At 35.5% G+C, this 14,827-nt stretch overlaps 1 protein-coding gene across 1 annotated transcript in view; it reads left to right on the forward strand.

Annotated features, from left to right (window-relative positions):
* The window catches only part of LOC123668477 (LIM/homeobox protein Awh), a 51,502-nt gene that overhangs the window by 26,580 nt on the left and 10,095 nt on the right, over positions 1-14,827 (forward strand). Inside the window, exon 2 of the mRNA XM_045602207.1 lies at positions 3,879-4,060. Within this exon, the coding sequence (XP_045458163.1) occupies positions 3,879-4,060 (182 nt within the window). The remainder of the gene's footprint in view (positions 1-3,878; positions 4,061-14,827) is intronic.

Genomic DNA, 14,827 nt, shown 5'->3' on the forward strand with positions numbered 1-14,827 from the left:
TATTAAATTATCTACGTAAAATTGCCGGTGTAGGCTGGATGAGGATTGCGGAAGACCGGGATATGTGGCGCGAACTTGGGGAGGTCTATGTCCAGCAGTGGACTGCCATAGGCTGAAGTAATGATTAAATTTTTAGAGTTCCAATTTTGATAACTTTCTTTTCTATCTAAACGAATTTGAGTGAATGGCCTCACGAGTGGCTCTGTAGGAGATACCGGATCTGGAGGAGGAAGATAAGGAATACCAGTGATAAGTGAGATATTACATATTTCATAGCTATATTTAATCGAACATTATATATAATAAAATTATCGAGCTATTACTATAATAATCTAAATAAATTAAAATAATTTATATTTTTAGCATAGTCCTTAAAACGGAAGGAGCAATTACATAATTTTAAATTACGATATTAGTTTTAATTGCTCTAGTATTACAAAACGCATGTATATTATAATCTGTCGTGTAAATAATAAAATTCTAAATACCTTTCGAAACTGAAATCCAGTACAACATAATAAAAAAAAAAGACAAACAAACGAAAACAATTGCAAATATTTAAAACAATAAATCGCATTGTCCCGAGCGTTTTATTCGAGTCACGTTGCAAATATTTGACTAAATCAATTTGACCAACGTTTGATTATCCCCGAGCGGAGTAGGATGTAGTATTTATGCAAGGGCCATATTAGATTACGATCGTCACACCCCCTGTAATCGAATAAACGCGCGTTCGTACACATGTCGCGTTTGCAATTATTGCCATAAGCGTGTACTGCATTATTACTACACTAACGTCCCACCCAGGTTTCATTTGCGTAATATTTAAGTTGTTAAGTTCAAGGTTTGTTTTGTTTCGTTATTAATGTATAACGAAAATGCTAGTTAATTTGTGGTGTCAGATATGTCAGACTGGAATAGAGCATGCACAAATTGGAAGCAGCCCGACTGGAGAAGCATCTCAATTTCACAGAAAATTCCAGCTGAGTTAAACCGGTTTAAAGTATTTTGCTCCTGTACTCCAATGCAGGAACACAAAACTCCTATGGATGATCGAGGAGGGTGTCAATGCTCTGGTTTGCTCTTGGCGTTGCAGCCGTCAATAGGCTATAATTTATGTTAAATTATTCATCCGCTATTGCTGTTGTGTAGTGACGCTCACAATGTGTTAACGTACTCTTAGTCTCGACTTTTACACATCCAGTGTCTCTTGACTTCATGATACTGACAGATATCTTCGACAAACAAAGAAAGTACCATAAATACTGACCGCGCTGTATCTGCGCTTCCTACTTTTAACCGCGTAATTTCCGATCCCTTAGGACTGTAAGGTTAAAATTAGTCTACGTGTTTTTTAAACCTCCAGCAATCTACTCGTACTAAGTTTCTATAGAATCGATTAACTTTTTTTTTTGGTGAAAGTCTAACAAACGGCCAGCCAGGATTTGTTTCTGGTTCTCGTAAGTTTCCGTCATACCATCTAGCGTATATAAAAAAGGGTACTTTTTGGTATCATAAATACCTGATGCGGAGTAACGTGACGAATGAAGTTTCTGTTTCTCTCATACTGAAGAAAAGCCGATAGCTGAACACTTGTGGGCGGCTCTTGTTCAGTTTATTTGCTATACCTCTTTAAATGACAGTCGCAAATATAAATATGAATGAATTAATGAAAAATTAATCTCTGTCATAAAAAGACTGTTCAAAATTTTATACAATTACTATTTCTTCATTAGGAATGCGGGCAGCAGTTTCCAAGTTAACCCCAATACTAATTTTTTGAGCAAGAAATGCACCAGTTTACTTTTTTTTATGTCACTAGGTCGGCAAACAAGCGTACGGCTCACCTGATGGTAAGCGATTACCGTAGCTTATAGACACCTGCAACAACAGAAGCATCGTAAGCGCGTTGCCGACCCAATCCCCAATCCCCCCAGGAGATCTGGTAACCTTACTCACCAACAGGAACACAATACTGCTTGAAAACAGTATTATTTATCTGTGATCTTCTTTAAGGTCGAGGTACTACCCCAGTCGGGCTGCTCCATATTTTGAGCAGGAAATTCCTATACTTAGATCTCTTAGAGATACTTAGATCGATCACTTGTGCACGGAGGGAGGCTTTGAGACGTTAAGTCAATTATTAAAGATTTTTTTTTTAATTCTGCAAGCTACTATTTTGTCGACAAAGAAGTAAATAAAACATATTTCGTCGTTTGTCAATTAAATATTATATATATCACGAATTATTAAATATATATTATATTTGCAATAGGACGGGCTATACTTGAGGTTTTTCTCAAAGATAGGATCAGAAATGGGACTAGCCGAGTGAGAACGAAAGTAACCGGCATAGCCCACACAATCAGCAAGTTGAAATGGCCGTGGGCTGGACTCCAGCCCGCTGCTACGTATTGCCAGTGGTGGCTGGGTAAAGATTGCGGAAAACCGAGATGTTTGACGCGAACTTGAGGAGGCCTGTGTCCAGCAATAGGCTGAAGATAAAGAGAGAGAAAGAGGGAGAGAAACCTGTATCAGTGTGTTTTAAAGTTCTACCTTTTGAGAGGAATTAAGTTGTAATTTTTAAAGTAGAATTCTTGTATAAATTAAATATTTTTATCACACATAAATCCATCATATAGGTATGCCTCTTACGACATACCTATAACCTTATTGAAATTTTAAACCAAAAAAATAATAAATAAATATCTAAACAATACACACACTGTCGTCTGTTCCTAAAGTAAGCAACTTAATGCTTGTGTTATAGGTAACAGATGACTGGTATAGCTACATTTTTTTTTCCGATAAACATACAAATAATACATAATTATATAAATATATAAATCAATGCATTACACCCAGATTCGGGGCGGGAATCGAACCCACAACCCTCGGAGCAGAAAGCACGGTAGCTACAAACTGCGTCAACGGGCTAGTCAAAAAAGGAAACAGGATTAACAATACTTAGAGATTTAAACTTAGTTTACCAACTTAAAAAGCAAATAATACCTTTTCGGTATATTCCTTCATGTGTTTCAAGTAAAAAAACTGAAAGACGCGTTTGTACTGCAATCGGTTTAATTTTTTAAATGATTTTTCGCTTGCTTAGTATATGTGCATGTACCTAATATATGTACAAAAACCCAACCTTTTACTTCGTATTACATCGAATATCTAACGAAAAATATTCCTTAAATAAAAAATTGTGACAATGTCCATAGAAATAGCGGTTTGTTTTTTTGTCAACCTTAACGCTAATGCTAAAATTATATACGCGACCGAGGAAATCTAGTTCTTTCACATATAAAACATACCATTTTACATATTCTTTGAGAAATTTTAAAACAAAGCAAAACCAAGCACATAGGTGCTATCACGGTACCGTTAATAAATCACGTCGTTCATTACCGACGGCCGGTTTTAAAGCGAGATTCGCGTAACTGTATTTACTTTTACCGTATTTACTTTTACTGTATTTACTTTTACTGTATTTACTTTTAATGTATTTAAGAAAATATTTCGCGATCGTTAGTTAAAGAAATGCAGAAAGCGATGTAAGAAAAACTATGATGTTTGGAAGAAATTACGTTGTTTATGCCTATAAAAAAGGGCCGGCGTACATATGATAAATATAGGTATATTTATCATATGTACATAATATTATACATATTAATATCGATTCGCTGTAGGTAACTACAACAAAAAAGTTGGTTACCTTAGGCAGATGACGTTTCATGATTCCTCCGCCCCTCTTTCAAGCCTCACGTGATTAATGGGCGACCCCATATGAGGTTATAAAGAATATTACACGCATGCAAGGTACGTAAAAAACAACACTTCTAGTTAGTTTGGTTAAAAGTTAGCGTAATTTCCAGACGGAGCACCGCACGTGCTGTGCGTGCGGCGAGCCCATAGCTGATCGCTTCCTCCTGGAGGTGGGAGGCGGAGCTTGGCACACCGGCTGTCTTCGCTGTTGCGTCTGCGCCATCCAGCTCGACAGACACCCCTCGTGCTTCCTCAGGGACAGGCAGGTCTACTGCAAACAGGACTATGCTAAGTGAGTAACTTTATAAAGCTAACACATTTCAAGAGATCTAATTCAAAATTAGTCATATCCCATTTTCCCACAAGTGTACGAAAAAAATTTGATAGTAAATACGTTTGTAACAGGATATTTTTGAAATAGGGACGATCTTAAAATTATGTTTAATGAATGTAGTTATATTAGACTTGTTTATCAAGCGATTAAATTTAGTTTCCATTTGTCTATAGAATCATACTGATATCTGAAAAATTTTGTTTAAAAAATCTCTATTTGGAAATGACCGGTTTTGAAAATTATATTCTGACATATCAACTCGGATATTGCTTCACATTGGGAGTACATGCTGATATTGCATCGTAGCGTTGCTGATCAGTACTTATACAGAATATACGGATTGTAGTTTCTACTGTATGATATCATACAAAGAATACTATAGCTGACTTGTCATGTTAAAGTCGATTTCCATTTCCGTGTCGATATGTGAGCTATATCCTACATGGAGATACGCTGTGCGTGTTGTATCATGAAATCTTATAAATCATGGATAATTTGAATTTATTATTTTCGAAATTATAATTTTATAATAGATAACGAGAGGCTTATTGTCAATGATACTACAGTTTTCTTAGGAATACATTTGGACTCAAAACTTCAGTGGAATTCCCATTTGTCATCCTTGAATGGTAGACTCAGCTCCGCAGCATTCGCAGTTCAAAAAGTACGACAACTGACCGACGTTGCAACTGCACGCTTAATATACTTTAGCTATTTCCATAGTATTGTGTCTTACGGCCTGTTACTGTAGGGTAATGCTACAGATATTGAGACTGTATTTATCTTGCAAGAAAGGGCTATTCGCGGCATTTAAGATCTTGGAGCTCGAGCACGGGATGTTTACCAAAAGGAAAAAAAATATATTAACAAATATATTAACGTCGCAGTATGTTTATAACAATATTATGTATATTCACCAGAATATTAATTGTTTTGAAATAAATAGTAATAATCGCATTGTAAACACGAGAAGGAATAAGAAAATTGTAACTCCAAGTTTCCGACTGTGCAAAGTAAACGTCTCCATTCTGGGTTATAGTATTCACATCTATAATAAAATCCCACAAACAATTTTGGAATTGTCTCAGCATAAATTTAAAGTTTTTATTAAAAAAAAAAATTGATAAAGTTTATTATTCGGTGCAGGATTACATAGTCAACTATGATAAGATGTGTGGACTTAGTGTCGCTGTATTTTATGCAACATTTTACTTATTTTTAAATTATTAATTATATTTTTAAAACACATTTTATATATTATTTTTCAAAAGAGTAACTGCGGAGTTTCTTGCCGATTCTTCTCTGCAGAATCTACATTCCGAATCGGTGGTAGCTTTACTTTTACAAAAATAATTTGTTTTAAAATTTTTATTTGTAAAATGACGATTCGAAAGTGCTCTTGCCTATTTGAATAAAGCTGTTTTTGATTTTGATTTCGATCTTGATTTTGAATGGTCATGGATAATACATATATCATACACCACAATAATTTATATTATTGTGAGTACTTATTACTCGCGTTTTGCGACGTTACGTGTCGCTGTAAGTCGATTTTCGATTACGATTCGGAAGTTTAACATCGATTAAGCAAAGCTTTGTTTTTTAAAAAAGTAAAACGTATAAACATCAAAAGTGTAATAAACTTATATCAAAATAATGAAATAGATTTGACCGAGAGGCCATTAACAGAAATTGCACTTAAGATAATCGTAAATAAAAATCGAATCGCTTTAATAACTTAATCGTGGCTCGCGAAGGCCGGCGCAACACGCACAACCAATACGATAAAAACACAAAGATATTTTCAATGCATCTGTTTCATCACAATACTATGCTCGCATCCAATTAACCTTAGCCGTATTAGAAGTATTCAGTCAGCAATTCCCGAGTCATCCACGCTTACGGTATCATGTCGAGATGGTCATTGTTACTCCAATGAATGCTGGCCGTGCGGTTCAGTCTTGTATCAGTCGGGTCGTCGATGGTATGTGGTGGATCGGGGTAGGGTGACCCCTGACCCTCGCTGTGTGGCCGTGATGCTGCACTATGAGCCATCAGCGATCGTGTATCATCGGCGCTCATCGGCCGATGCGAATATACCTGTTCGTATAATATGGTAGTAGTTTCTATTACAACGATCTTATCTGATCATGATGAAGAGATTGAATATAAATACGTATGAAAAAAACACGCGTATTGTTTACTTTCCTTTAAGAAGAAGTTCCCGGCGGAGTCTTCGACGGGAACATACAATATGGAAATATAAAGCGACAGGTGCGTGAGAATTCACTATCATCTTAAAAAAAGACAAGGCCGATGTCCTGAGAGAGGTTTTATTGAAAATCTCGGCTCGAGTGTGGCACAACAAAGCGACGACGGAGAATGTTGCCAGCGTAAAAAAATACTCTGAGTGCGTCGTGACTTGCAACACTGGCGTTTTCATTTGTCATTTATTTTGATTGTGATAAGTCGATGCGACGTCGGACGATATATTTTAATCGGAACGGGGTCGGATATGCGAGGCTCTGCCGCTGATGTGACTCGACCACCCCGCCGGCCATTGCTTACAAAGACATTTTTAACATTACATTACAAGCAACCTCACTCATTGTATGTCTAATCGGGCTTTTAAAACAAGGATAATAATATCCCAGCTATTGCCTACTCCGCAACTTCAATGGTAATTAAAAAGCCCTTGACGCTCTATCGTTTCACCTTGACGATATTTTTTTTATAAACAATTACAGTTTATAATAGAAAATTATACCAAAAAGTTTTACGCATTACATTTTCTAAGTATTTATTCTTTGTACACTTCAAATCTTTCATTTAAAAATCTATTGAAACTCTCACGTAAACGTCATGACTCGCGGTAGGTATCACAATCACAATGATAGGTCACAGCGTGTCAAACTGTACTCCTTCACGATCCGATACTTTGAGTATCACTGCATCCTTGACATTAAGTGCGATGATGCCACGCTTGAGTAACTATTTATATTTTATTTACCATACTATAATTATGGCCTTTGTTGATTCGAAGGCTTACTCGACCGAAACGAATCTTACACGTCATTTTTTTCAACCCAATCTCTCGACTCTGGAATTATTACATACTTTTTCGCTATCAAAATCAAATTGCAGACGCTGGACATCGCATCGCGGTACAAAACGGGCGCTGTCACACCACAAAAAGTTATTAATGACGAAGCTTATTAGCGCCGTACCTATTCTAACCGAATTAATAAAACGGCAGAAGCCGACACGGTGTAAATATGAATGTTTATTCATTAGACCTTAGAGAGCACGGTTCCCTTAATTTTGACAAATTATTTCTTCAACAATAATCTCGGGAACATAAATATTTGAGCAAATAAGCATACATTAAGAGAGACGCTCCATCGAAGGTAAAACTGAGCTGTTGAAACTTGTGTTGATTGGGCCAATATATTATATTTTAGTAGAGTGTTATTTGACTTGTTGCGTCTCCCACAGTAACAGAAATTGTTTCTAATCATCACCGAGGTATTACCATTATACAAATCATTAATAATAGTATAATACGCGCGGTATTATATGGTGACGACGGCTTTTTGAAAATTAAAGATGGTTGTAAAAGCATAGAGTGCCAAGATTGTTTGTTTAAAACGAAAAAATAATCGACTTTAATTAAATCGGCAAGTAATACAACGAAGGTAGACGAAAAAATAGTCAAATAAATGAATGATGAATGATAATGATGATGAATTATCAGATATAACTCGAAAAGTGTTTATTAGATTTCAATTAAATTTCAATGGAACCACGTGACACGCACCACTTTTCGATTTAAAAAAAATTACCAGCTTACTCCCCAAGAGAAGCGTGCAGTAAAAAAGTTTTACTTCAAAAAACAATCGATTTGAGCACTTCCTCCTTTTTGAGAAGTCGGGTAGTAAAGATTTTCTCTTGCGACGTGTCATACAGACAACACTTAAGTATATTTATTTTCTTTACTTAGTTCGGGGCCCAAATTCTTGTGGTTATATTTTGGCGTACAAAAATAAACAGGATAATAAATGAAAGTCTATTACATATTCATCTAGTATCAACTGTTTGTATTCTTATTTATAATGTTATTTTATTATTTATTATGGTTTTATCTTATGTTTTACATAATTAGACTTGTTATGTACTTATATATTAAAAAGATATATTACATTATTTTATCTTTTTGGATCAAAGTCATCAATAGCTGTAACTAGTTTATAAATCTAATTACCGATTTGAATCCCCTCCGAATAATTGTTACCAAAGACTATGCGGGTGTAGGTCGTGGACTTATTGTTAGTATTTATCTTGCGTGTAGTTCTAGACAGCCGACTCGCGTCGTAAGAGAGTCCACCGAGTGTGAGTAGTTTTATTTATGTATGATATATACAGCGATAGTTCTTATCTCGGCTCTCAGGCTGACACGTACTATGTAGATGTGACCGCGACACGAGTCAACGCCGCCGTACTTATAGGCGACATACATTACGACCCTATTTCTGAAATTGAATTAACTCTTTGCACGAAACGATGCAATCAACAATGTTTATTCTCGAAAATTCACCTAATTCAATATCTGTTCGACGTAGATTGACTAAAATTTAAATCTCATTTCGTAAATCATTAAAACACGTATTGACACTTCGATCGTTCGTTACACGGCGAGATATAAATAACGCTGCGGTTAGAGCCGACGCGTGTAACGAGTGGTGCTGGCTGTAAATCCGACGTCGCCGCCGGCTACCGCTGTAATTGCTTTCTCATATGTTATAACGTTATATGATATATCATACGTTCATTGTTTATTTAGCGCGCCTTTTTGTCAGGTAGCGCTCGCCTTTGTCTCGACATCCTGTCACGAAAATGTGTACAAGTGTTCAATTAATCGTCCCTACGATCACGACGTATCCGTTCTAAACATACTCCTAAGAAACATTTAATAGTACAAATGATCATTGGCCTCGTACGAAGGTCGCTACAATGTGAAAATGAAACATCGCTAGAACAATTATTTTATTAACATTCGCTTCTTAATTACAGTACATTCGCAGGTTAGGGTCGGCACGGAGAGGCACAGAGCATTCCAATAAGGCTAAGGTTCTATTATAAAAGAGGCTATGAAAGCAACACACGCGATGTTGCGCCCACACCGCACTCGAACCAAATGCGAGCACCATGTCTTATGTAAATGGGCCATGTCGCCCCTGAGTTTAATTAATCTCTAGTCGCATAAATAAGCCCGCGTAATCGATTCCCCCTGAATATTAAACAATGCGCGGCGCCGAACCAGTCATATCGCTTACGAACGAGAAGACGCGAATCTCCTCCCGAGATTGGATCTTGTACGGTCGCTACATAATGGTAATCTTATGATTTTTTAGATAAATATGTTGTATATGTTAACTAAAGGTGATATATCTGTAATATTTATCTACAAGTTATCTAAACGCACCACTTTGGAGATTATGAATGAAATAAATTCAGATACGGTTTCTGTTTATCGTAGTTTTCGAAAATTATATTAAATGTTATATTTATCCGTTATTTTGTTACGTTCAGAGTCTATTAACAGTAAATTGTAAGCAACTGTAGCTAATATAACACAACGACATAAATTATTTGACAACTTGATACATTTATTGTTTGCTGTTTGTTTTTGTATATTTCGAACAGACGTCATGGTCGTTTATTAAGAGGAAAGGGTACCGGCTCTTTCTCCATACAAACGTAGTCGACTGTTTTCTCCCTGGATAATGACACTAGATCAAATATTTTTGTGACATAGAACTCTTTGCTGCCATGACCATGCCCCTATGTTTTGATTTTTTTCATATTCTTATTATAATAGGAATTAGGAGACTTCAAAAACTCGAAATATTGCATAATTTTTTGTACATTTTCAGACAATCATTAAAAAATATATATGCATATTTTCAAAAAAATGAGAACATAGGGGCATAGCCGAAGTCTTCTTTTATTTTCTAAAAAAAATTAAAAAAAAAATTGCCATGTTTTGAGGAGAAAACAGTCGACTACGAAACACTGTTTTGGTCAAAAATTATCTACCTAAAACGGTCTGAGCTGCAGTTGTCCCTTTCTTGCTTTTTGGAGGATAGGTCTGGGGGAGGGAAGGGTCAAAACAATACGTATACGCCAGCGAAGTGATGCCTCATAGTCGATAATTATATCGATACACTAGTGATGTAATTTTTAGTCGATATTTTTTAAAATTCGTATTAACAAAATTAAATAATTTCTCTTTTCATAACTACAATAGAACCGTATTTGTATATGCGTTTTTATTGTAACACTGTGCAAACCTGGGCTAACGAAGGGTTTCGCTAACAAATAACAATGATAATTATGGTAAACTAGCTGACCCGGCGAACTTCGTATCGCCTAACAGTCGATTCTTTAATTTTATTAATTTTTTTTTAGCATTTTTCTCTCCGTAAGAACCATCCTCGTACTTCAAGGAATATTTTAAAAAAAGAATTAGCGAAATCGGTCCAACCGTTCTCGAGTTTTGCGCTTAGCAACACATTCAGCGACTTATTTTTATATTATAGATAACTGTGTTGCTTGTTTTTGGTATCAAATTAAAGGGCTCAATACAAGGATTTCAAAAAAGTATATTATGATTATTATTACCGTAATACTAATAAAAAATACAATAAGAAAGTTTAAAAAATTAAGACTCTGCTCTTTCCCATGCCTACGCCAAGCAAGCTGCGAGCCGCGCTTCTTCCTCGCCTCGTAGGCGAAAAACAACTTCGGGGTTTACTCTTTCCAATATATTTTTTTTATCAATTTCGGAATACTCTGTAAAAAGTTATGCATGGTCAAACATAAATAAATATAGGTACGTGGCGACTTTAGAACCTCCTCTGTTTTTTTTTTCATCGGTAAAAAATTGCTTAGTTGTTTTCTTGACATTACTGAGGAGCAGATTATTAAATTTGGTCGAATCTATGTACCTATGCGATTCGTATTTGGACTTCGCAAATAGAATCATATTTCTGAATTGCGTAAAAAACTCAAGTGGTACCACTGGCGTAGCATTCCTTGGAACCCCGGGAACCTTGGGACCCTGTATCAAAATTAGTGGGGGGGCAGGCAAATGATGGGTAAAGATTTCTCACAAAAAAAAGCTTGCATTGAATTAAAATAAATATTTATTGATTATAAGTTATTATTTCCTCCTAGAATAGACAATAGCGAGTGTAGTCTGCTGTAGCTGTTCCTGTTCCATCGAAATCCTTAGGTAATTTTTTATCAGTTTTAGTTTTGAAAAACATCAAGTTAATACCTCCGGAAAAGTGGATGCAAGGCTATTGAATTTTATCACTAATAATTCCATGAGTTCTTTAATGGAATGAATGGTTTGAATTTCGGATTTTAAGCTAATTTAAAGAGCTTGTAGTTCCAAGCTGGAGAGTTATTAGCCTTGACCTGCAGCAATAGATGCGGGGGATCGTTCGCTTCAGCCTGTGAGGCCAATACTATTAGTGAATTCCTATGAATCTTCCGCATCTATATGGAGGATTCACAGGCGCATAACCTGAAGAAGAGATTCAACGCTGCCTCCAGATCTTACAGGTAGTAAATCGCTAGGGCAAAGTTCAAACACAGCAGAATTGGCGAGAGACTATTGGGCTTTCCAAATAGAACCCGTGCCTTTTGTTTCTTACAAAAGCTGTCGAAGGTAACTTTTTTTAGTCTACACTTCCATCATTGCGCGAACCTGAAGGCTCTCTAGCACATTATGCGAAAAGGTAAGCGACAATTCTTTGCACTCTTTTTGCGTCGAATTCAACTCTTGACGATGAGGGAAAAGCACCATCGAGCATTCCACGGTTCGAGCACGCGATGCGTAATGTGCACTATAAGCAGTGTCGTTTGTCGTGTTCTGCATTCTTTCGAAGTCAAAAGACTTCTTGCTAGTGGTGCTAATTGTATCCACCAGTGATTTGCAACCAATGTGCGAGCTTCGTGCGCATTCTTTCCGCGTACATTCAAAGTTTGGAATGACCTTGCTAAAATTTGGGGGTTTTCAAGCGTCTAGTGTCTAAAACTTTTCTCTAAAGGCCATGGGCGACGTTAGCCGTTATAAATCAGATGGCTTCGTCTGCTTGTGTGCCCCATTCTTATATAAAAAAATATTAATTCATTGTTCATAATGATTAACTGAATCCCGAAATAAACGATACAGAATGTTATTAACAGTTGGGCGCACGCTTGACTCAGATAAAAGGGGATTGCTTTTCAGACTTCAGTCATTTCTGAAGTGAAAACTCTATAGGTATGTATGACAGTTTTTATATTATTTTTTCCAGGAAGCACAAGATTAAGGGACATTGTGGATAAAATTTTACTAATTTTTGCTTACACACCTTAGGGGCCCTGTAAATAGGGGGCCCCGTATCATTGATACGGCTGATACGGCAGTAGTTACGCCCTGAGTGGCACCCAATTCCCTACTGCGGGAATACGTACATTCTCAACTTACTTTATTCTTTTTAACCCTGTTGTACCTGCTTATCTAAAACGACGATTTAAATTTCTTAGTGATTCCAATGAACGCAGTCTTTGTTCTGAGGAAAGCTTACTTCTTGAATTTCCCTCTCACTCCTCTTTCTTTTATACTAAATCTTTCACTGTTCAAGCTTGTCGACTTAGGAATTCTATTGACTTGTAAAATCGGTTTCTATTTTTAACCGACTTCCAAAAAAGGAGGAAGCTCTCAATTTAACTGTATTTTTTATGTATGTTACTTCAGAACTTTTGACTGAGTGGACCGATTTCAACAATTTTTTTTTTAATCGAAAGGTGGTGTGTGTCATTTGGTCTCACTTAAGTTTATTTGAGATCTAACAACAACTTTTCGAGTTATATAAATAATACGTTTTTACTTGACTATTTTCGTCGATCTACGTTGTATTATACCGCATAACTTTTTACTGGGTGTACCGATTTTGATGATTTTTAATTTAATCGAAAGCTGATGTTTATCGTGTAGTCATATTTAAATTTCATCGAGATCTGATAACAACTTTTTGATTAATCTTTAATAACGCGTATTTACTTGACTATATTTTCGTCTACCTTTGTTGTATTACATGTCGATGTAATTGAAGTCCGTTTTTTTTTTCTTTGCGTACAAGTCGAACTCGGTCCACCCTGTCAAAAGTTCTGAAGTAACATATATACAAAAAAAAGAAAATGAAAAATACAGTCGAATTAAGAACCTCCTCCTTTTTTGGAAGTCGGTTAAAAATCAATCTGATACGTATTATTATTTTCTGTTGGTGTACAATAAAGTGTATTGTTATGTTATGTCATGTTAATCAACCACTCTTTAAAAAAATTCAATCGATTACGTAATTTGCCTAACTAAAAAAACATAAATAAAATAATAATTGAAAAAGTCGCCTTCATGATTTTTGTAAGTGTACAGTACATAATGTGTGAAATTGGTGTGATTTATTTAGCTATCTTTGTGTAATTATTGAATTTTTATCTTGTTCCAGCCTTTTCAATTGACTTTCTAATAGTTGTTTTTCACGCAGGCGGTTTTCCTTGTTTTTTTTTTTAAATTATAATATTATTTTTAACCATTGTTATATTGCCTCAATTATATGTTAATTAATACATATAACCTATACCTATGTATTAATAACTGCGACAAACATGAGACATTACAAATTATATAGGTACTAAGACAAACATTTTATACTATGTATGTACTACATTACATATATATACTATACTTACACTTATACTATGTACTACATGTATACACTATAATTATGTATGTATTTCATTACCCATTCTTACACACACCTCAACCATGTAATTACATACCTAATTCATAAATAAAGTACCTAAGTATTTCGATAATTACCCACAAAAATATAGACATGTATCAAGTCACAAAGAGTATCCAAGTCAAAATAATAAAACATAATAATAAGTAGTTTACGAAATTCAATAATAGTAAGCCGAGTCACAGCAATACGATGCAGAACAAATTCAATAAAACAAGCCAAATTCAGAAAAATAGCACTATGCGCTATATGTATTTAATTCGTAGTCAATCACAAACGAAAGATGCGAATTCTAAAATATCGTCAACAATTAATAGCTGAATAGCCGGCGCACGCACACTAACAACACGACAGTCACACATAGAAAAAACGGAGCGAAGATGGCGCGGGGCGCGGTAGCGGCATGCAGCGCGACAGAAACATTTTATTCAAATACCTATTTTTGAAAAGTCTCTTCGGTACCCTTTCCTCTTAAGTGATAAAAAATTATAGTTGATGTGACCGTTGCTTCATGAATTTGAAAAAGGAAACAATAAGAATTCGCACACTTACTTGTTTTTTTTAACAACACATGATCTATAAATAAATAAAATTGAAGTGTCTGTTTGTAATATTACAATAACCGCTTTTTACACATGGATGTTGACACGGTACAAATACCAAAATAGCATTTTTTTTTCAATTTTGTATGTCTGTCTGTCTGTCTACTTGTTCCAAACAATCTCTGAAATATATAACTTTTTTGTTAAATTTCACGCGGACGATGTCGCGGGCATAGCTACTATTAAATATAAAGATAGAAAAAGTAACGAGTATACCAATCAAGTTAATTATTTATTATTTATCAACGAACAGGCGTCTTTAGAGC

The sequence above is a fragment of the Melitaea cinxia genome, chromosome Z (assembly GCF_905220565.1).
Source record: "Melitaea cinxia chromosome Z, ilMelCinx1.1, whole genome shotgun sequence".
Lineage (NCBI taxonomy): Eukaryota > Metazoa > Arthropoda > Insecta > Lepidoptera > Nymphalidae > Melitaea > Melitaea cinxia.